Here is a 23216-nt window from a genome sequence, read left to right as displayed (position 1 = left end):
AGGGCCGGGCAGGGCCGGGCAGGGCCCGGAGCGACCCGCCCCGGAGGAGCTGCCCTGAGGAGCTGGCATCTGGCCGCGGCGATAGCGATCGCGGAGCCGGCGGCTGGGGCCCGGGAGGCGGCGGAGCCGCTGCCCGCAGCCCAATTTGCCCATTAGCGAGCCCATTAGCGGGCCGCCTGCAGGGGGAACGGAGCCCAGGACGCGCACGACGTCCAAGTTTTAATTGCGCCTTGTATCCTCTTTCGAAGATTTGTTTACCCTTTCTAATTAAGCTCCGCTGAGCTCCAAGCACCTGAACGCCTTTCCGAAATCTGTTATTAGCGGCCACAGCCTCGCAGGGCTTGCAGCCTCCACGGGCAGCCGCAGAGGCGAGGTTTGTGTGCAGCAGCACCTCGTATTGCTGCCTTCCTGCAGCCCCCTGCCCTCAGCAGCCTCACCCAGGGCCCTTGCTGAACTCCAGGATCCCCCCATGGGGAGCAGGGCGGCTTCCCCGGCACCCTGCATCGAGAGCAGGTTACGGGTGACTCAATGGCATCCTTCATCCCGCTCACCTTTTAAGCTCCTTATCCGGGCTGCCTCTGCCATGAGCTCCCTGCAAGCCCTCCGACCTTCCCCTGGCAGTGCCCCGGATATTTTAAGGCTTTTAACCTTGACAAAGCAGCTCATCCCTTCTGCTTTAAGGGACAGAAAACCGCCCTGCCAACAAGAATTTTTTTAGTAGTGTCTTTTCCTAGCCTTTCTCTTCCCTTATCACCACAGCCACTTGAAGGATTTTGTTAGTTGTTGATAAAACTCCTTATATGCTCACAAATTTCTACACATCCTGCATCACAGAAGCCTCGAGCATCTCGGCACAAGAGCAGTTGTAAAATCAAACAACAAAAGAATCAAAACAAACACCACAAACAATAAAAGCCCAAGGGGTAGGCTTACTATTTGGCAGCATGTTCAACATTTGAATGGGGTGACTTTTCCTACAGCTCACTGTTAATGCATTGTCACATGTTTAGGAGTAAGAAATCCCTTTTGTTTTCTTGCAGTCAAGCTTGTTCATATTTCCCTTCTTCCTCTAGCTTACATACGTAACACATTGCAACAAATACCCCAAATCACAAGAAACTTATGGTTGACAATGCCTTTACAGCTACTTCAGAGAATAATTTAATTGCTAAGTGCAGACAAAGAACAAAGACACAAATAACAAGAATAGGGCAAATGTGAGAAGCAGCTCTTAAAATCTGTTGTCATTTTTCTGTCAGAAAAAGACTAGCCCATGAAAAGACTGGGAAAGTCAGTGAAAAATGTGAATTCAAAGAGGTGTGGATAAGAAAAACCATCCTAGCACCACTCATTTCTTAGAGTACCTTTCATTCATCCTCTTCAAAGGGCACACTTACAAACCCAGCCCCACTTTGGGAAGCCCAGGATGAGCACCGTCAGATGCCTCAGCGACCACAGCAAGCAGAAGTCCAAGCCCACTCCCACTGGAGGTGCTGCCTCTGCAGCTAGTTATCCAGCACCACATCTCTCATTTATTCTCAGGATAATACTTCTACTGGGTATCCCAGAAAGTCTATCCAAACTATGAAAAAAAAAAACACATGGCTTCTTCAAGCTGAATACCTATTAAAGTCTTCTTTTTTTTTTAAGAACATGTGCCCACCGCACTTGAAGATTTACTTTTCCTGCTTTTCCCCGTTATTGTCTCTACCAGGACAGAATATATTAAGCAAGTAAGCTATAAAGGCCAAGTGAAGGTAAAGAAACAGACATCACAGGTCAAGAACTACTGTCCTGCACACCAACTTGCGTTGACATAATTTATTGGTTGCCGATTTAGACCAGCTTGTATATTTAACATGCAAGATGAAGAAAAAAGCCTTTTATTACAAAAATATGGATATCGCACAGCTCAACATGAATGGCAAATCCAAATAATGTCTCGGTGCAAGTAGCCAGTAATGCACCTACAGATTTTCATCTTCCTAGTAAACAGGCTCGCATTTATGGCTAAAAAGGATGCAGATGATTCAACACATTAAATACTTACTTAATTCTATTTGATAACCTGAATACAGCCAGAAAGTCTGCTAAGATGCAGCAGGACAAGAGTACACCAAGCTAGCAAGGAAACTGTTCTACCGTGAAAACATCCTTTAGCACGAAGTGGGAAAGCACTGCTCGAATTACAGTTCAAGAGAGGACAGTAATTCATTCAGCACACAATGCTGAAACCCAATTATACTTCAAAGTTACAGATTCTTTGGGTCTTCGGTTAGTCATTTCTTGTTTGAAATAGATGGAATAACCTTCGTTTCAAAGGCACCACAAACACTCCAGTGTCTCTAAGCACATCCTCTCCTACTGTAATTCAGCTTATGCTGGGAGTTCATGGTCCCACTGTAGCACTCAATCCATGGGCATCAGGAAAAAGTATCAAAGCATACCCCACAATCAGTCTTACCATTTTTAGTTAATAGAATTAATAGTAAATAATTTAGGAGAAAAAATCTTTCAGTAGAATTTAGTGCTTGATACTACATAGCTTACAACTGAATAAACTCAAACAGAACTTCCATTAAAAGCAGTAAGCTTAAGAAAAAAGCACAGCACAATTATTCTCCATCTTTATATTTTGTTGAGCTATTTAGAGACATTTCTTCATACCACTCTCAGCGGTCAGGATTTGGGAATTTAAAAAGCTTGAACCGATTTCTTTAAAAGAAACCACAAGAGAAAAAAAATCTAAAACACCAGCTTAGGATTTTTGTTTTATGTTGACATGAGAGCATAAATGCACCTAACATTATTTTTGTAAGGCTTCTTCCAGTTAATCAGTAGCGTTTTCCTTAAAAAATGGTTTTCTCACACACCAAATTAATGAATATATGAACAACAGCTTGCAGTAAGTCTTGTTCTCAGACGGGCCATAGTAGAGTGTATCATTCTTTTCCAAGCATCAGTTGCTTGATTTCCTAGGAGTTTATCACAAGGATGGCTATGGTTTGCAGCGCTGGACAAAGCGTGGATAGAGACAGACATCTCTGATATGATGCCTATTCAGAATCCAGGTCAGGAACCGCTCTAATCCCAAACCATATCCACCGTGAGGACAGGTACCATATTTTCTCTGTGAAATTAAAATCACAGAAGATATTAACCATTCATTTGTTAAGACAAAAACAAAACCAAACCACGTTCTGAACGAATGAGGAGGAATACGGACTATGCTCTCCTCAGAGAAGGTATTTGTGTTTTGTTCCCTGGGGCAACGTAAGGACTAGAAGAGAAAAATGGAAGCTGAAAGATGAGGTCGTAATGACTTATTTATTTTTTCCTCTCCAACCTCTTCCTTTTCTCTTCTCCTTACAGAGCTAGCTATTCCAGTCTGGAAAGACCAAACCATCTTTATCTGACAAGGGCTTCACAAAGGTTGCACACTATGGCAGACATTACAAGAGGAACATTACAGACCAGTTTAATGAAGGTGATCAGGTATGGGCAGCAAGCACTGCAGCAAACAAAAGCAATTTAACAGAATGGAAACTATTATCCGTTGCATTTTGCCAGTGATTAAATGACCATATACTTTTGGTCATGGAAAATGTATGCAATTTAGACTGCATCGTCTCAGAAGCAGTTTAAGAGAATTCAAATGTCTGACAAGCAGCACACTGAACCTGTTTTACATACCTGATCGGTGTACCAGTAATACGGCGTGGGGTCAATGCCCTCTCTCTTATAGCCTTCCAGTAGCTCCTCACTGTCCCAAATACGCATGGAGCCTCCAACAATTTCACCGACATTAGGCATCAACACATCAACCTACAACACACAACATGAGATCAAACTGTTACAGTTAAGCTGCCCTCAAAAGATGAAGCCCAACCTTACAATATGTTTTACCACATATTTTTAACTCTCCATGACACAAGGAGGGAAGGCAATATATGGTTTATACATGGAAGTTTTAGATATGGAAGAAACCAGCTGACTAGGATCTCTGACTTAGTCTTTAACACTCTTGGTGACGCTGAACTGTTAAACTACAGAAACAGTAGCATTCCCAACAACCAGCACTCTTCCTGGCTGCCAGACAGCTGGTTTTTAAATAATACAGCCTCCAAAATTCACAGAAATTTTGTTATTAGACTAGCACTAACCAGAGGTCAATGAAAAGCATGTTCACTGTGATCTAGTGACATTTAAGCACTTCAGTGTTGCTTCATTTCATTTTACAGTATCAACAAGTGACGCCACGAAAGGCCCCAGACAAATTCTGGTATGAATTCTCCAAGGTTTTCCTACAGTACTCATTCATTTTATGCTCATTCACAGAGACACTCGCACTCTATTTAGAAGGCTGTAACACGATGTAAAACACCAACTTACAGATTCAGTAAGACGGGAATCGTCATGACAGCGCTGCATATAGAAAGACTTTATCTCTGCAGGAAATCGGCACAGCAAGATTGGCTCATTAATGGAGTCTGTCATCAGTCTCTCAGGAGCTTCAGGAATATCCTAGGGGTAAAGAGAGCTCTATTAATATTTAAAACCAAGAACACTCCAAAACCTCAAGACCCACAACACATCAGGCAAGACACAAAGACACTTTCAGACCACACATATCCATGCGTTCATCCTGACGTATCTACATTTTTAAAACAAACATCTTAGAAGAAGAAACTATGTTTATTCAAAAACATACAGGTCAGAAAAAAACCTGTTTAACAGTCTACACGACATTTCACACAGGAAACTAGGCAAACCTTAAACCTGAAGCAAACTTTCCAAACAACTAACACACACTGAAGAGCTTCATTTCCTCTTCCCCAAAATAGGATCATGGTCCAAATGCATTGTTCTTTAAGGGACTCTCAAACCCTTAGTGGAGGACTGTGGCACTTTGGTTTTAATTTCTAAGGAGACTCAGAAAAGACTTACTTCCCCAAACTCATAATAAGTACCATCTTCCTTCTTCACGTCATGTTCCTTTAACCACTCAATTGCTTCAGCGTAGTTCATTCTTCGGAAAGGACGTTTGGGAGGCTTGAAACCCTGTAAATAAGAGTAGACATCAAAATGCTTAGAAGGGTATCATTTTTAAAGATTTATTTTTCCAGTCGATCAGCAAGACCACTTCCACACTCGGCACGTACATGTTACCCTTTGCAGGTAGTGTATCAACTATTACTTAAAAAGTTCAGAAGTACTGAAAAGCTGGAGCCCAACAAAACCATCTTCCAAGTTCCGTGCAGTTCACAGAACAGATGCTGAAAACGACAGCAGAAGAGAAGAGAGGAAGCATTTTCCTTTTCTGTATGAATTCACTACACATGTAGGTGCTTCAGACTGAAGTTTGCAGACATTCCACACACAGTGCCACAAAAGAACATTTTTGCTTCTTTGTGCATTAGACTGCTGCAGAATTTGCCTTTGTGACAAGTCCACAGGGCAGGTTGTGCTTCTGTTGCTTTGGACCTCCTGCCCATCTCAGTTCAAACTGAAAATGGAACCTTCCAGTACTCATCAGGAAAACAGGTCAAAATAACAGGGATGAGAGGGTCTATACGTGCTCTGAGAGAAAAGCTAGTGAAGGCGATAAGATGCCTTTGAGACTACTGACTTTCTATGCAAAGGCAGGAGACAAAGGGTCTCTAGCAAAGGAAGACAGCTTTATAGAGCTGCGCCTTCCAGCACAGGGAATAAAACGCCAGGGTTGTCTCATTGCTCCCTTACGCTCTATCTGCAAGTACCAGCTGATCAATTTTATGAGCTCTAGGATAGAGGTTTTTATTCTACGCGTACAGCACATCTTACGATAAATCCTAGCACGCTGCTGGCTCCTAGACTTTACTAGCAGATAACTTCTTCCTCTGCAGCCCCCCAGCTCCTGGAAGAATCATTACCAGCCTCACAGCATTTTCACTCTTTGATGTCATTTAATATTCTTACTTAAGTAAACAGAGCTCATTGCCATGCCCTGTCTTTCCCAGGTCATCAGGAAAGGTAAAGATCAGACCTTGTCTGCCCAAGACCGCCCCACACTGCTGCTTACCGGGTTGAGCTCAAACAGTAAGCTTGATGCAGGTGATGCCAAGACTCTGTCAACTACATCACACACCAAGTTCTCCAGACGGTCCAACAAATCCTCAAAAGTTATAAAGGGACATTCAGCTTCAATATGAGTGTACCTGAAAAAACAGGTCACGACGTTACAAAACCACACAACAAATCTATAGCTATGAAAAAAATTCTCTTAAGAAAAAACATGAAACCCACTTTTGTCCTGTTTTTCAACTCTCCCACTTCTACACTGCAAAGGAAATAAAGTTCTTAAAATAAAATAAAAAAAAAAGGAAGGAAAACAGCAGTATGAAGTGTATATTCTAAAAACAAAAAGCTTCCTAAAACCGTATCAGCTCTGTTTTGCACAAATCTCCCTTCACTGAACATCAAATATGACCAGCTGGACGTTCCCTGATACAAGGAGTTACCTCCAAGTACACCTGTGACCAGCTGTTCCACAGCAGCATTATGCTGCCTTCTCACTGTATATTGTCATCCAACCACTGGCTACTCCCCTTGTTTTAAGAATTCCCTTCTACACAAACAATAGAGAAGTATACTCTCTCCGTACTCTGCCAAGTGTCTGCGTGTCCTGGATTGCTCAGCTCTGTATGACTGAGCAACACAGAAAACATCTCCTAATGCTGGAATGCAGGTCTCCAGGTAGAGCTGGGACGATTGTGTTAGATATGCCTCTTCTCCAAAATAATCCAGCTTGAATAAGGTTGAACCTCCTTCCACCTGCGTCTGGACTAAAGTTGGCGGTGTGACCTGTTAAAGAACAGGAGAGCCATTACTTGAGTGAAGAATTAAGGACAACGATGACAACGTGTTATAGCAGTGATGTAAGGCACATTCTTCCAGAAAACCACCTACAAAACTTTCCTACCTATGGCTGCAAGAACTTCTTCCTGATATCCTTCAGCGCCCCGAAAGGAGGTACACAGGCTGTTTGTGAATCATGCTGTAACACTTACCTCAGAAACGTCTACACAACTTTGAGATCTATGTCTACGAAAGCGATCACGTAATAGTTTCCTAAGAAACAGATTTTTTCCCCCCAACATTTCAAGTCAATCAGAAAGTCTGTACAGATTTTCCCAGAAAAAGATAGCCTTGAAGTAAGGCAATTAAAGTAGTCATTTACCAACAAGGGCAAATATACTTACTTCATAATATCCATTGGCAAAGAAGTGATCCCTGAAGGCCTGTACTACCATGGAGCGCACCTTGAAGATTTTGGACATATTCTCGCCTCGAATCATCATGTGCCTGTTGTTAAGCTGCACGTCAACCTCCGAATCCTCATTGAGGAGATTGTCAGCCCCTCCTGCTGGGGCCAGACCTATAAGCTCCCAGTAATCGCAGTTCAGCTCGTGGCCTCCTGGAGCCTGCCAATTTAAAAGGGAAACAAAACTTTCAGAAGTCTGCTTTTCACTCCCTGGATGTCCCCATCTGGCACTGTGGCAGAGATGTCAGACTAGTTTAAACAAAAGATACTAAAATCCTTCTAATTGCAGTATTATCAGTAACTGCCTTGTAACCCAGTGACACCACCCTTGAAAATGCCATTTGTAACGCACCAGAAGTCTGTCAGACTCGATGTGAATGGGACTGAGTACTATTGTCAAATAATGAGAGGCTTCCAGATGTGTTCTGTTGAAACGTAACATACCAGAGACAGTTGGGTTTATTCAGCTGGAAGAACAGAAAGCTGAACAGAAGGAAACTACTTGCCACTTTCAGTGATTTCATGGGCGGTTACAGAAGAAATGGAACAAAAGGACAAATGTCTTAAGTTGTAGGAAAAAGAGACTTCAGTTGGCTATAAGAAAAATTCTGCACAAAGGTCACAAAGAGAGAAGGGTCCTCGCTGACTGTGTAATCTCTTTGGTGATGTTCATAAACACACTTGGGCAAGACTGCAGTGTGACATTCAATGGATTTTGTTCTTCCTACTGTTTGGGCCACATTCCCCTTCCATGCTGGTGGCTAACTTCCAAAAGTCACTTAGGTTATGCCAGAGGAAGAGCTAGCTCACTGCAGGTACTTGTGAGCTCATCTGTTAGGGATGTCTAAGTCATCTTTCCAGCAGGCAGCATTTCACCACGACATGAAAACAGCAGGTTCGTGCGGTCCAGGTCCCCTCTGCTACCTGCTGCGACAAGCAAACTGAGGTGCCAGGGCTCCATCCTGGCTGCCTGCACTGCCGGCCTCACCAGCTCCCCCGTGTGGGTCACAGCAGGCTTCAGTCCTTCGTTTTCTATTCACAGCACTTTCACGGTATAATTGCCGATTTACAAAGTCTAGTTAACAGATTTTATGATGATTTCATGCACTAAAAGCATTCCATTGCTGCGATGAGACACCAAACTGAAGTGTTTTCAGTGTACAAAACATTCTGAGCAGTCACATACAAATGACTAATTTAGTTACCAAATTGCATGAAAGCTGTTTAAAAGAAGCGTTTGATCCCTGTTTACCTGGGCTTGTTTTTAGACTTCACAGTAGTAGAGGCTGTGAAGAAAAGGAAACGATACTAACTGCTGATGAGCAAATACACGGGGCAATGGACTCGTGTTTCACTGAGCTTGGCTCTGTAACCGTTGGAATATCTCTTGGGGATAGGACCCGAGTAACAGGGAAAACTAGAACCACTGAGCTTATCCAAGTTCCGTTAGCAAAACACGCTGGTAATGGCCAACAGAGCACTGCTTAAAAGCTAACTGAATTCTCTGCAAAGCTCCACGAAAGGTTAACACTTTGACCTTATTTTACACCCTGCTGGCAGCCACAGTGAGGGAACTGCTTTGCTCAGGGATCGTCTACCACATCTCAGAAACGTTGTTTGAAGCAATTTAACATCACTTCAAATTGTGATTTTGTTCAGACATATTTCTTCTTTTGTCTTCCTGGAGTCAGCACACTCGATATGCCAGGCAATAGAGCGCTGATCCATAGAGAGAACCAGTTCTCACTGCATAGTCAATGACAATTATGAATATCTACCTAAAGGAAGGGGTAAACTGGGAAGTTTCTTTGCTGTCTTCAGTCTGAACCCTTTTTATGGGCCATGCCTTATGCATATCTACTTAACATGGCATTAGCTCTAACTCTATACTCGATCCATCTTCCAAACAGCAACATTTATTAATTACCCCTCATTAATTACCCCTGTTAAGGAAAATAAAACTATTTATTTAATATAGTTTTCCACTGTTATATTCTAGGAAGTATCGATGTGACGTATCAGGGGAAAATTGTTTCAGGCAGACGTTAAGTAAGAGCCATACAGTTCCCATGGCACACAACAAAATGTGGGTGACAGCAGCAACCTTGGGGTGTTTGTTCTTTTTCCTAAAACAAATTACCCCGAAATCATTCAATAATTATTTCCACTTCTGCTTTTCCTCTCATCAGGAAAGTGATAAACTGTTGAAAAAGAGGACCAAAACACACAGCACTACCCAGCTCCCTACCTGCTTGCCTTCAGGAACAAGGTTCAGCACACCATACACTGCAACACTGCTCTCTGTGGAGAGAATTAGCCCGTTGTAACACTGACACTACAGAGAAAAAAAGAAAGAGACATAGTTATGGTAATTTTTAATTTTTGGTCTTCCTATCTACATCTCCTATTGGAGACAGAGATGAGATAACGAGCTCTCACATTTACAGAGAGCTCTAGCATCAGGAGACAGAATTTAACCAAAATACAACATAATCAGTAGATTTAGGTGAACTTCCTATTATTTACATAAAAGACAGAGTATGAACACCTCATTTATTTAATGAGGGAACAGAACTAAATCATCACAACTTACCAGATCATCTGAAAGGACACACTGAAGAAAACCTGTGCCATCTCTCAAAACAATGAACATGAGATTTTTTCCTGGTAGGAAAGAGAAGAAAAAAAAATACAGACTCAGATGTATTCACCTGATCCATGTGAACAGACCCACCCGCAAGAAACATTTCCCCCTGACATGCAGACTATTAACGAAGGACCATGATCACATCTTTCCATTAAAGAAAAAAAAAAGCAACGATGTTCCAAGAAAACACTGAAGCATTAGCTCGATCATAAAAACATCAAGAGCACTGCTTGCTCCGAGCTCAGCACAGCTGGGACTGCACTGCCTTGCTGTGACCTCAGGCAGGCTCTGGTCCAGGGGCGCCACAGACCCCCTGTATGCCTGATGTGGATAAAGTGACATCGCCTCTACCCACATCTCCACAAGGCATCTGATTAAAACATTGATTTTCCATAAAATGCTCACGATATCCTGATCCATAACTGCTCGGTCAAGTCCTCCAGTGACAATCTGAACAAGTGCTCTCTGTGCGGTCAGACTCAGCTTTGCCATGCGCTTCCAGAGTTGTTTGGCAGAAGAACACAGAAAGCAGCCTGTGGATTTCAGGCTTCATACTAGAAGTTTTGCTTAAGTCTGTCACTCCCCAGCGTATGCCACCTTGCGAACCAGAGTTCAAGAATTGTTTGGACAACTCACTCAGACACATTACCTATTGTTTTTTTTTTATTATTTTTTTTTGGGTGGTCCTTTGGGGACCCGGGAGTTGGACTCGATGATCCGTGGGGGTCCCTTCCAACTCAGATATTCTAACTAGAATACCACTTAGTTTGAAAGCAAGTATTACTTGTTCAACTGCTAAAAGAAGTTATGTTACTTTACGATACTTTAAAGAAAATTCTCGCTCACTGATTTCACTACGAGCAGATGCTAGCTAGCTCCTCAGTCTCTAGGATTAGTTAAGAAACAGGTCTTTTGAAGAAATTCTATAGGACTGGCCTCCAAATCAAACATCTAAAAAGTTTTTGACTAAGAAACGTCTACACCCTCATACATTGTACAGAATTTGTTAGTGTTGTGCTGATCAGTGTGACACACCAAATCTAAGTGATGAACTAAAAATTTCAGACTAGATGCTGTCCAATTCATTAAATGTCCAAATGTTGATAGCTGCTCGGTTTGTTCCATCTCCCTGCATAAGTTCAATAAGCTTTAAGTGCCTGTGGCTTACCTTGCCTACGTAACCTGTGAATCCAGCCAAAAATCTTTACTCTCTTGCCTCTATAAGCCTCCAGAGCACAGATCTTTACCTGTAAAGCAGAGAATAAAAACAATCAAAAATAGAAATGTAACTCACCATTTAGATGGTGTTTTCCACACAATTACTTTGAGCACAAGTGCATATGACATGCTTCAGGCAGCTAAACACTAACAGCGTGTGCTGGTTTGAAAGCGACAAGGATTTAAACCCAGCTGGGCCTGGCTGCCCCTTTCACAAAGGGGAACCACAAGAGCACCTTGCTCTGATCAGATCCATTTTCTGCACTCTACATAGAAACTGTCCAAAAAACCCCACCACACAGCAGCACACACCTGCCTACTAAGTTAAGGACTGCAGGACCAGATCCAGCAGGACTCTACAAACAGCCACATAAGAACTGCTATGCGTGTGCCAGTGACTTAAATTATGTCCTCTGACCAGCAGGGTCTCTTCATCCTCCACCACGACAATAACCAACCAAAGCAAAACTCACAAACATTTCCAAATGGTTTCCATATGGTATCTGCCAGCAAACTCTGACAGAGAAAAGTCTGATGCATGAACTGAGGAGGTTTAGATATCCACTGAGTGCATTAATATATAGATTTTGGTCTTTCTCAGGTATACAGATAACCAGAAAAACAAATACACATGTAGTTACAGCAACTGGACAGTGGCCTTCAACAGCTGTCAGAACCACAATGCAGAGACACAGCCTTTGTGCAGACAACATGCTGGAAACCAGGCACTGGATCCTACTCACACATTTTGGCTCTGGAAGACTGGGATCATTCTTGATAACAACTTTCTTAGCTTCCTCCAGGTTCTTCTCTCTTCTCAAGAGATCTTCTGCCTGGTTTAGGGAAAAAAATAAGTATTAAATAACTGTGGCCAGGCTTTATAAGGTCTCACTCTTTATAATTACTGGGGACTATAATGTACACTTACAGACAGACGTCATAAAAAGCCTTGTTGTTACCCTGCTGGGGCTTGGCCTGCCCTGATTTAAGACCAGGATGAGAAACAATGCACAGAAGCATTTCTCATTTTTCCCCAAAGTCTGAAGGCAATAGATTGCCATCATTCACCCTCACACAGTTCCAGTCATTGCTTGTCCTAATCTAAGCAAAGATAAGCTGTAAATAATGAACGTAAAACATATGACACAGATGAAGAATAAACTAAAGGTTTATGGGGCGTGGGAAACAACACGAGCACTGCTTAATATTTTTGGAAAAGAAACGAGGAATGCTTCCTCCAGCTTGGCACCGTCCGCAACCTACCTCTTTCTTCTCCTTAGCCTCATTCTTCATTTGTTCCCTGTGCCACAGTTTTTTGACATTTTTCATCTGTGACTTTGAAATAATGGCCCATCTCTAAACCAAACCAAGGAGAGAGCAGAAGACAGAAGATTACATTTGTGTCCCTTTGCACAAAAGAGTATTAAAATAATTCCTGTTGGAAGGTGTTACAGCACCTCATTTTCCTTTTGTGAATCCACGTAAATAGTAGGAAATGGTTCCTTTCCTGCTGTCATCAAAGCCTGAAAAGCAAGGAGGGAAAAAAAAACAAAACAGAATCAACAACACCGCAGGTGAATGAAAGTAATCCTGCTAAAGTGACTGAGCAGGCAGTCTGCTTCTGACATTCTGGTCAGAGCTGCAACAACAGCTATAAAATTTACATTTAGAAAAATACAGCCCATCGCCTGACCTAAAGCAGTTCACACGCTTCAGATCAGCAGGTTCTCTGCACTTACCTTTAAGACAGTTTTGAACGGTTTCTTCTGTGTCCCATCGCCGGTGGAATCACTGCCCTCTCGTTCGGACACATACAGCTCCTCTGTAAGACACAGCAAATACAGGCAATTACTCAAAAAAAAGTATCAACAGTGGAAATACACGGGAAGAAACTGTACACACGCAAAAGATATAAAATCTTCATGGTTATCAGCAGTGATAAACCTTCAGAAACAATCACTTGGTTGCAAGTGAAGTAAGAGTCGGTCAATATTTTCTGTGTTAAAAATCATTCCACGCAAAAAACGCATTATGTTGAGGCCTTAAGGGCTCCCAAAGTACCGAACCCTTGCAAGTCCCCAGCTGAGGAGCCAAGAAGGAAGCAGCCTTCTTCGGACATAACTTCTAGGCAAGCAGGCAGATAATAAGCTGGGAAAAGTCAGACAAGTCAAGCCGGCATTTAGCTCACACATAGCCAAGAAATGAGTCACAAATTAAAAAGAACAGAAGACACTTCTCTTTTCTTTTTTTTTGCTGCCTGAACTGATGCACAGGCCAGGGGACAAGACCTGCAAGGCCCAGAGCCTTCCACGACAGCCACTGCCCCTACCAGGTGCTCCCACTCCACGCCCTGACTGATAAAACGTGAACCTTCTTCTGTAATGCAGTTTGGTTTCGATTTCCAGGGATCAGGGCACACTGAACTCATGTCTGACTGCTCGGCCATTACAGAACCCCTGCTTCCCACACCAGCATTCCCACCCTGTGCTCAGAGCACCCCTCAGCCTTCTCCCCTCCCACCTCAGCAGGCGGGCTGGGGGAGCCGCCAGGGCTGCAGGCTGGGCCCCGCATGTAAATACAAACACACAGCTACATGCCTGTGTGTGCATAACCATGCAGGTATGAACTGGCGTGTAACCACCCACACGCACATCCATACGTGCACACACACACGCTCCATTCCTCCTCGCTACCCTGGCACAACCGAGCCAGAAACGCAGCAGAACTGATACTGGCAGCGCTCTCCTTAGAGAATTCTCATTCTCTTGGAGGAAAAAGCGGCGCCTTGCTGCTGCTCTGTCCTTCTTAATCAGGTCATTCGGAACAACCTCGCGTCCTGCGGAGGACCGAGGTGCCCGTTAAGGGCAGGCAGCACACAGACAGACACACACACAGACAGACAGACAGACACACACAGACACAGACACACACAGACAGACACCACAGGGCCCCTCCCGCGCTCTCCCCGCTGCCCCCCGGCCACCCCCGGCCCGGCCTCAGGGCCCGGATCCGTCCCGCGAGGCCCCGGCGGGGCGCGGCCGCCGCCATCTCCTGCCCGCGGCGAGGGCCGAGGGGCCACCCGGGGCCACCCGGGGCCGGCCCTGCCCGCCCCGCTCCGCTCCCCGGGTCCTCAGGGGCCGCAGCGCCCGCCCGGCCCCGCGCCTCACCCAGCGCCAGCGCCGCCGTCCTGCCCAGCACCTCCCCCGCCATGGCCGCGCTGCCGCAGCGCTCCGGAAGCGGCCGCCCCGCGCTTCCGCCGCCTTGCATCAGCCGCCGCGCCCCGCCCCGGCCCGGCCCGGCCCGGCCCTGTAAGGGAAGCCGAGAACCTCCCCGTGTGTATTTTCACCGAGTTTTTGCATTGCACATGCTGGTGAACGAGGGCTGCGTGCCGTGATTTACACGGTAAAACCAGTTCAGTAATCAGAGCACGAGTGAAAAGCAAATAAAAGCGACACGTTTAAGTCACATTTAAGTATCTCGAATGCAAGGATGTGCCAACGTAACGAGGCTCAAAGAAACACATTTTACACTGTACGAACGGTGTTTATTCACTGCCCGTCGATACGTGCTTCATACAAAAACAACCGGTCACCGATTGGAGGCTGCTGTATCTGAAACGGAAACACACGAGCTGACGGTCCAAAGGGCAGCCCTGCAGAGATCAAACCTGCCTGCCCATAAATACAGCGCGTGGGCAGCCACAGCTACCCTGCAAGGACAGAAATGGCAAGTGAGGAAACAACATCTGGTAGCTGCGGACTCAGATTTCTTTATTCCAGGGAAAAGCAAGGAATTCGTTCTGAAAGGAACAACGGCATATCGCTTATACCGACCACATGGAAAGAAAAGTCTCTCAATTTAATGCAGCAAGCTGTAGTCAACTGAGAAATCAAAATGGACAAAAATGACATCTATAAGTGTCAGAATACCCAATAAAGTCTGATGCTGACCAAAGTTTGTTACCAGATATTTCTTAATCTCAGCTGCACAAGCTCAGACGAGAGTATCTGTGACTCTCAAAAGTCTGATCATCTAACACGACATGATCATTGTACAATTTAATGAAATGGAGCACACAAAGTAACTGCTGCTTGGCAGTTTGTTTTCAAAGACACAATATGAAATGTAGCTGCAATTTTATGTAAAGAAAAGTTGCAATTCCAGGCATGGAATTATAATGCCAGTTTCATGCTCTAACACACACATCCTTCAGTTTCACATTGAACAGAAATCAGTTGCACAAGGATAAGTAGCTCTGCAGAGAACTCTTGGCTCTTCTGTGCTTTCAGTAGTCCAAAACCAAGAAGTTCTGTGGTAAAGCATAAAAATTTGGTTTAAAAAAATATCCTGAGTTTGTTTAAAACAACAACACCAACAAAAATGTGCAATCATTTGGATAAGAAACCTCTCCCCAAGAGTGTAGTACATCAGCTTGCTTCTCGAGCTTCTCTAACTTCCGTGACAGCGTTGCCCAGGACTGCATCCAACGGCGCTCGCTTTTTCCGTATGCTGCGTCCAGAGGCAATAAGATCAGCGTATCCTCGTTGGTGGGAGAAAGCATAAGCAGAACGACGGCTGGATACCCCTCGGCGAAAAGCACTCTGCCTCCTCTTCCACTGTTCTTCCTCTGCCATGTATTTCTTACGGTTTTTCTGAATCTTCACGCATGCAAAGACAAATTAGTTTATGGATTGAAAGGGAAACAACATGTTTTCATTTTGCATTTACTTTCTTGGGAAATAATCTGATAGGCTTTATTAAAAAAACAAACAACAAATAAAAACCAAAGAAAACCAGAAACCGTTTAATAGGAGTGTTTTCTTGTTTAAATTTGATTGTTTGAAACAAGAGTATACAAGGTTATATATCAAAGTTTCTGAAGGACTTAGTGTATCACTTTGTACTTCATTATTTTCATTTATCTTTGAAATGTCTTTCATTAAAGTGAACTGAAGATGCTTCTACTGAAAGCTATTACTGTGCTTGCATGCTGATACTTATTTAATACCTTTTTAAACAACTGTGTTTCAGAGTCTGTTACTCCGTTACATACATCATAACCCTCCCTGTGCAGTTTGCCAGCTCAAGGCAAAAGAGAAGCAAACCAAAATTGGCCCCTACACCCTGGTACGTAATAAAGACACTCCAACACAGTCCAAATAAAAAGCAGAATACCATCAGTAGCTTCAAAGCAGGTTTCTGTGGTTTTACAAAGAAAAATGCTGGGCCAAGACAAAGGCTAAATTAGCCCACGCTGAACTGTGTGCTGAGCTTTCACATGTAGCTCTGCATTACACAGAAGTACGCGAGGAAGCCCCGGGAAATAAGCACACATCAAAGCAGGGATCTGCACGGGACGGCAGAACGCCACGGCAGCGTTTGTCATGCGGCTAGAGGCAGGCCTGGCCTGGCCGCTGGAGAGCCCAGCTGCCACGCTCCCTGGCCTGGGACCTTATTTGTTTCCAGTATCAGTACCAATACCGGTGCCTGTAGGTAAACATGTGCCGAAAATAACATAAACCTTTACTCACTCGGTCACTTTCCGAAGGCCAAATTGTCATTGATAAGAAACGCTGTGCCACCACGGGAAGTAAGCAGACAGCGATCGTTAAAACCATGGTCAGCCAGAGGTACGGCTGTCTCAGAGCATTTGGAGCAGTTCCTAGGGATAGCAAGAGGATATTTAGATGTAAGACAACATATGAAAGATCTATCTCTAGGAAAATTAGGAAGTTCACTATTCCTAAAAATAAATGTTTTCCAAATGGCTGCTCCTCACACCTCCCTGGACTTCCAACAAAATCCCAAGGAGCTGATAGCAGCATTTGGCTCTATCTTGCTTCGGGCTTTTACCTTCCACTGATCAGAGCAACCTGGCAAACAAACACCCTGCAAGGTCATCACATTCTCTTTACTTCAAAGCTGCCCCACCAATTTTACCTTAGTTTTCATTTGCAAACACCTCCTGCTGGATAGCATCAAGTTCCAGCTTGTTTTCATTGAAAGAAATGAAATATTCTAGTTAAGCTGGCCTCAAACATAACAAAATCCTTCCTTGGAAATATATTTGTATTTAGCATCATTTCCTTTCACAGGCATTAGTTCGTGCCACGACATTTTGGCAGTGGTTCTGCTCAAGTTGCATTGCTTTGTAAAAATGTTCTTGGGAGACAGAAACAAGACACACAAAACACAAGGACTGACCTGTGAACTGAAAAGCAGAAGGAAAGAGAACATGGATCCCAGCACTGTGTAAGTCAAATGTGATACCGAAGTAAATTGCAATACTCCCAAACACTGAGAAGGCATTAACAAAAGTCCAGTAAGATGTATCCAAACCAATCTGAAAGGAAACAAAAACTCCACATGAGTTCATTAATTCAAAACCAGATCACTATCAGGACAAGCATTGTGGTCAGGTAATCTCTTACCCAGTTACATTTCATTCTGAAAGAGTGTCGACAGAGAAGAGAGGTGGAAATAAAGTAGAAAATTTTGCAAATTGTTATGTTTTTACTAGACATATTTATAAACATGGCCAGAAGTTGTTTTCAGAGCAAGAGACATCAGGAAGCTAAGCCTACTTGCCTGAAGGTTGACAACAAATACAAGAGAAGATGCTGCTGTGATGGCAAATGACTGATAATCTGAAGGTGCTTCTCCGTCTTGTCCCATAGTTTGAAGGTAAGCTCCGTATGGTATGAAGAAGATTATCAGTGATGTTATAGCTCCATGAAGCAAACTTAAAAAGAATTTCTTGTAGTTAAAAAGTAAATCTTTCTGTCCCAAAACATACAGTCTAGGGAACCGAAGACTCAATTTGTCGCTCACGTCCTTAATAAAGGAAAAAAAAATAAAAAATTGCTGCAATTTCTTGTTCTCAGTGTGAACCTTGGAATAGTAAGAAATTCAACTATATAATGCACCAAAGGGAATGGCAGATTCCTTTTTCTTTTCAATCAGCAGCATGGGCAGCCAACTTTCCAGAGTAATGCATACAACTGGGACGAACCAAGACTAGAGGACATCTCTTACAAAGCTGTCACATACCCCATTTTCAGGACTTAATGGTCTTCTCCAGCCTAAATGATTCTATGCTTCTAGGTTCTTAGCCCATTATTTGCACAGACAAGACCATCTGCAGTTGTGTCACTCTTTACAGCTACGTATTGTTTTGGAGTCTTTCCCTGTGCTGTGAATTAGCAGACTAGGGCTATCATCACACGTCCTGACTTTTAGTCTCTAACATATACTCAAGTGAGAGCTTAACTTGGTACTGAATTTATTTCTTAAGTTTTACTACAAAAGTAAACAGAGGCATTGATTTGCCTGATCAGCTTGTATGGAAAAACAAGCAAAGAAGGCCAAAAGGACTTGTTCTGTGGAATTAAAACAAATGCTGCACACCAAGACTTCCCATCAAGTACAGTCATGCAAAATTGTTCATTTCCTGCATCTTCAGGTCAGAAGGGTACACAAGGAGTACCCTTTCCATTAATAAAGCCGCCCGTTTCTGTGCTGTGTGTGATAGCATAGAACAGCAGGTACTGAGAAGTATTTTCTAGCAAGCAACACTAGCACTGAAGACCTCTGAATTGATTCACTTTGGCTATTTCAGTAAGCCTCTGCTTATTGTCTTTTGTTACCTCACATCCTGCATAGGACTACATTCAAAAAGGATGCCTTGTACATAAAACAAAGCAACCAGTTTCAGTGTAATTTAAGACTTGATTCTAACTGCCTCTGAATTCATCTGTTGTCAACAACGTGGAGAGTACCTGGTCAAACAAGCCAACCAGCAGAACCGGCAGACTGGAGTACAATACATTGTACAGTGTGATGAACCAGTCTTCATATGCTGTCTGAAACAGAAGAATTTAAGTCCATAATGATTACCTTTTGATTTCACCTTTTCCTCCTAATTCCTGAGAAAATTTGTGTGCTCCGTTATAGCATTAAATTACCTGTCTCTGTTTACCCAAAAGGCAAGAAACACCCTAGGTCAAAACGCTGTTAAAACCATTTCTAGCATGTATTAAGCTTCCCGCTCCTTACAAACCATCACCACCACCTGACCTGAAACACTATTGAAACTGAACACCACACGGGGTGTCAGCCTGGTTTATAGCCGCATTTGTGACTGTGATGAGCACTCACACACAAGTTGGGGAACCCTGGTTTCTTCTCTTTTGTTTTGTCCTAAGCATCCATAATTTCCACCACAGAAAATGCTATTAACCTCAGGCAGGGATGCTTGTCTGTGACTATGGCCCTGATGCTCCATGCTGGACCTTGCAATTACATCTTCCTGTGTTTTGCTTCTGCCCATGGAGATGCATCTCATCCCCTGAAGTCTTTCTGGCACACAGATAAGCACAACTTTTCAACAGTATGTGAACTTCAAGCAGTGCCATTTACAACGAGCACATTTCGAGCCAGCAGTTCAAGATTAAAAATATAAATAAAATTGTTTTGGTTTCTTATTGATAGATAAATGCACCATCTTGCTTCACCTATGAATATTTAAACAGCGTAGTTAAGAAAGGTTTCCCAAACCACTATTTAACAATCCCTTCCTCCCTCCCTCTTACAATCATGATATTGACTGTAACTGCTCTGAAATCATAACCAACTGCTTTGCTTATAAGTAACTAGCTTAGTAGTTATAATCAATTCTCCTGCAGAAATTACTGATGTTAAGTTTGGGTTCCCATCACTTCCCAGGTTAAGCTTTTGCTATTCTGTGCCGATGAGAAGGAAGACCTGCCCGTTAATAAATAGTAGACAAGACCATGCCTTCTTACCTGGGCAGAAAAGCCATTAAAGAACGAATACCAGATATGGACTAGTGTAAAAGCAAAGTTTTTGTAGAAAAAATATCTTAGGAACTTGCACATCCTAATGTACGACCATCGTCCGTGGACCAGCAGCAGTCTTTGGAGGTAGCGGAATTGCCCAAAAGAGTAGTCGCTTGACATGACAGCTTGCATCCCTTCTTGGCCGCTGATTCCAACTCCAATGTGGGCAGCTAAGGTAACAAACAAAGACCACACACACTGTATTAAACAAAGGGAGAGCAACAACATGACCGAGGGCAAATCTTTCACCAGTTCCTTTTCTCTGCTTCTCACTTTCCTGCCCCATTTTATTTCTGTGTACAGCACAAAAGCTTCATTAAAGATTAACACAACAGTGCACACTCCCCTCCTTGCCCTGTTATTTACTGCTCACGTTTTCACTGGTATTTGGGTTCTCTCTCCGTGCTTGTTCCATCTGAATGGCTACTGGGAAATTTGACTGAGGTGAGAAATAAGTGATGAGACAGAGCAAGCAAAACCCCTGAACAAGCTGGTCAGGCAGTTTACAGATACAGACTTCCTAGCATAAACCATCTCCAAGAAGTTTGTTTTTCAATGGGTTTCCTCAGCAAGTGTTTCAAAGAATGCCAGTTGCAATACAGCAGGCTAATGCCTCCAAGCAAGGGACACCTACGCTCTTGTTTTGTCTTTATATTACATTTGGAACCCCCAACATGGTAACAGACATAATTCAAGACCCCTCTCGGGGAATGTCTACACAAAAAGCTAAAATCACCAAAACCCACTAACCATTTCATAAAGGGCTTCCTCAAAAAGGGACAGCGCAGGCATAGAAGGTAACAAGGACGCAAGAAATGTTAATGTAGGTAATGAAACAGATGGTACAGTCTTCTTAACAAACAGAAATAGCGAGGAGATCGTGGAAGAACTCCCAGAAGAGATGTTTCCTACCGAGAGAAGTCTTACAGCTGCCTTACTTTTAATCATGTTCACATCATTGGCACCGTCCCCAATAGCCAGAGTAATAGCTTTCTTGTATTTCTTCACAAGCTCAACCACCATGGCTTTTTGTTTTGGAGTCACTCGGCAGCAGATCACAGCCTTGCATTCGCATGCCAAATCAACAAAGTTCTTCTGCTGCTGCTCTTTGTAAGCTTCAGCCTTTCTTCTCTTCTCAATTTGCTTTTGTTTCTCTTCTGCTGTTCTGGGGAATTTCAGTTTAAGTTTCTTTTTCTTCTTTTTCTTCTCCAGCAGGATTTCATTCTGTGTAACAAAAACGTTATGTTCCCTTTTACACCATTTAAAATAGCACTCCAAGAGCTGCCTATACACACTACACACTTAACTTCATTATATCCCATTTATAGCATTTTAACTAAATGCTCGTGCAGAGGAGTGAACAAACAGCCATGGAAACAATGAAAAGAACATATCTGGTGGGATTAACAAAATCAAAATGCTTGTATTCAGTGTCACAGCACTCCTTGCAGAGTACAAAGGAATATTTCTTCTGGTGGCGGCAGCTAATTCACTTTTGAAAAACATTCTGATATTGAAACTTGCCTCTTTCTATAGGAAGCACGACCACGCTCAGCAAAGGTGGAAGTTTTCTATAAATACCCAAGTGAACTCTGGGGCAGTACCTCTGGAACAGCGGGTAGCAGTAGCAGACCTGTGATTTTACCCGATGCTCCTGCTAGATAACTTCGAGAGCTTTCCAGCCTGCTTCCTATGCCTGACACACAATAGCGTTTCTTTATACAGAATAAAGGCTTAGAGCTGGAATGCTGAATGCGGCAGACGGTGTGGAGCTCTTCACTGGACTTTCTCCTTGTCAGCTGTCTGTAAAAGCAGCCTGCCAACAGGGTGGGTAATAGTCACTGAATTACTGCTAGCCACTTCTGCCAAAAGCTCTTTTCTGCTTTCTAAGCTCCTATAAGAGAGCACTATACTGCAGGACGGAGCAGAAAACTTGTCTTTTGTTTCTACACTTTCACTTCCATCTTTCATTTCAAGCATGATTTCTGTGCCTACACAAAAGCCATGAATCGTCTGCAGCTGGCAGTCATCTCCTTCCCTTTCTCATTTTTTTCCATTAGACTGGCATCCTCATGAAAAATAAACACTCTGAAAATCAGGCTGTGCTTTTGCAGAGGTTTGGTTTTACTTTGATGGCAGCTACCACGGTGATTTGAAAAGCCAAAGACATTACTTTCTTTACCGAGGCCTATTTTCAACCTTAAAAACTAAAAATATTTTTGAACATAAATATCAAACAGAGATGGTCAAGTGGTGGCACAAGGGCCAAAGAATTTTTGTTGACTGGTTTGGCAAAGCAGACAAATGAATGGAGTGAAGGACACTGTGACATGGTAGTACCCCCCAAATCTCAAATACACAGGAGCACAGGAGATCCTCCTTTCTACATACCAACCAGGAGCCAGTGATTATTAAAGCGCGATCTCTACTACCCTGAAAGAAGGGCTCATTCATTCTTAGAGAGGAATGTGTACTCGATCCAGCTCTGTTCCTCTGGTTTTCCAACCTCGTTTGAAGAAGAGCACTGGAAAGAAATTTTTCATTACAGAAAAACCAAGGATAAACTTTAAACTAAGATAAAGTTTGTGTATGTGGTGCTTAGAGACATAATTTATTGGTGAACTCAGTAATGTCAGTCTGATGATCAGACTTGATGATCTTAGGGGTCTTTTCCAACCTAAATGACTATATGATTCAACGATTCTATGTATCAGTCCCAGACTACAATAAAAATATTACAATACAGCTAGCAACACTTATTTTTCCAAGAAACTTAGAAAACTTTAATTTTAAAAGTCATTTCTTCAGAATCATAAAGAAAATGCATCTCCTCAGTATCGATGTTTTCCCCACAAAGGTTGCCAGTTTTTAATCAGTTGCACTCCAAAGCACACGGAACTTAATTCCATTTTTTGAACTACAAATTTAATGTCAACAGTTGTTGACCTAGAACTTAAAACCTTCTCCAAATAGGGTATCACCACCTTTACCCACAGTGAAGATGTTGCTTTGTAAAATTACAATTCCAGGAAAAGCCAAGAAACAGACAGCATACAGCCAAACAACAGCCAGCAAATGCTCCTCAGGCACAGAAGAACCATTGTGGGATAAACCAATGTTACTGCTGGGATAATTTTAAAAATTGAACATTTTTAACTCCTACACAGAAATTCTTTGTGCTTTTCACTTG

General features: G+C 43.0%; 2 protein-coding genes across 2 annotated transcripts in view; both read right to left on the bottom strand.

Annotated features, from left to right (window-relative positions):
- Positions 1 to 1787: 1787 nt before the first annotated feature.
- LOC309890448 (asparagine--tRNA ligase, cytoplasmic) lies at positions 1788 to 14405 on the bottom strand. The gene is made up of 15 exons (XM_082784310.1): positions 14336 to 14405; positions 12908 to 12990; positions 12626 to 12691; positions 12432 to 12524; positions 11912 to 12001; positions 11119 to 11197; positions 9897 to 9967; positions 9552 to 9638; positions 7242 to 7463; positions 6644 to 6843; positions 6062 to 6197; positions 4948 to 5061; positions 4393 to 4524; positions 3694 to 3825; positions 1788 to 3130 (listed from the first exon to the last, which is right to left on the bottom strand). The coding sequence occupies exons 1-15, from the start codon at positions 14376 to 14378 to the stop codon at positions 2999 to 3001; spliced, it is 1680 nt and encodes a 559-aa protein (XP_082640436.1). The 5' UTR covers positions 14379 to 14405; the 3' UTR covers positions 1788 to 2998.
- A 350-nt stretch (positions 14406 to 14755) lies between these two features.
- Positions 14756 to 23216, bottom strand: part of LOC309889799 (phospholipid-transporting ATPase IC-like) — a 33080-nt gene continuing 24619 nt past the window's right edge. The window contains exons 21-28 of the mRNA XM_082782827.1: positions 22418 to 22550; positions 20965 to 21250; positions 19973 to 20196; positions 18947 to 19030; positions 17757 to 18002; positions 17373 to 17511; positions 16700 to 16830; positions 14756 to 15826 (exon numbers count right to left, since the gene is read on the bottom strand). Of these exons, the coding sequence (XP_082638953.1) occupies positions 15596 to 15826; positions 16700 to 16830; positions 17373 to 17511; positions 17757 to 18002; positions 18947 to 19030; positions 19973 to 20196; positions 20965 to 21250; positions 22418 to 22550 (1474 nt within the window). The 3' untranslated portion in view covers positions 14756 to 15595. The remainder of the gene's footprint in view (positions 15827 to 16699; positions 16831 to 17372; positions 17512 to 17756; positions 18003 to 18946; positions 19031 to 19972; positions 20197 to 20964; positions 21251 to 22417; positions 22551 to 23216) is intronic.

Source organism: Aythya marila (assembly GCF_965140915.1).
Source record: "Aythya marila genome assembly, chromosome: Z".
In the NCBI taxonomy this organism is placed as follows: domain Eukaryota; kingdom Metazoa; phylum Chordata; class Aves; order Anseriformes; family Anatidae; genus Aythya; species Aythya marila.
This window is presented reverse-complemented; position numbering and strand designations above follow the sequence as displayed.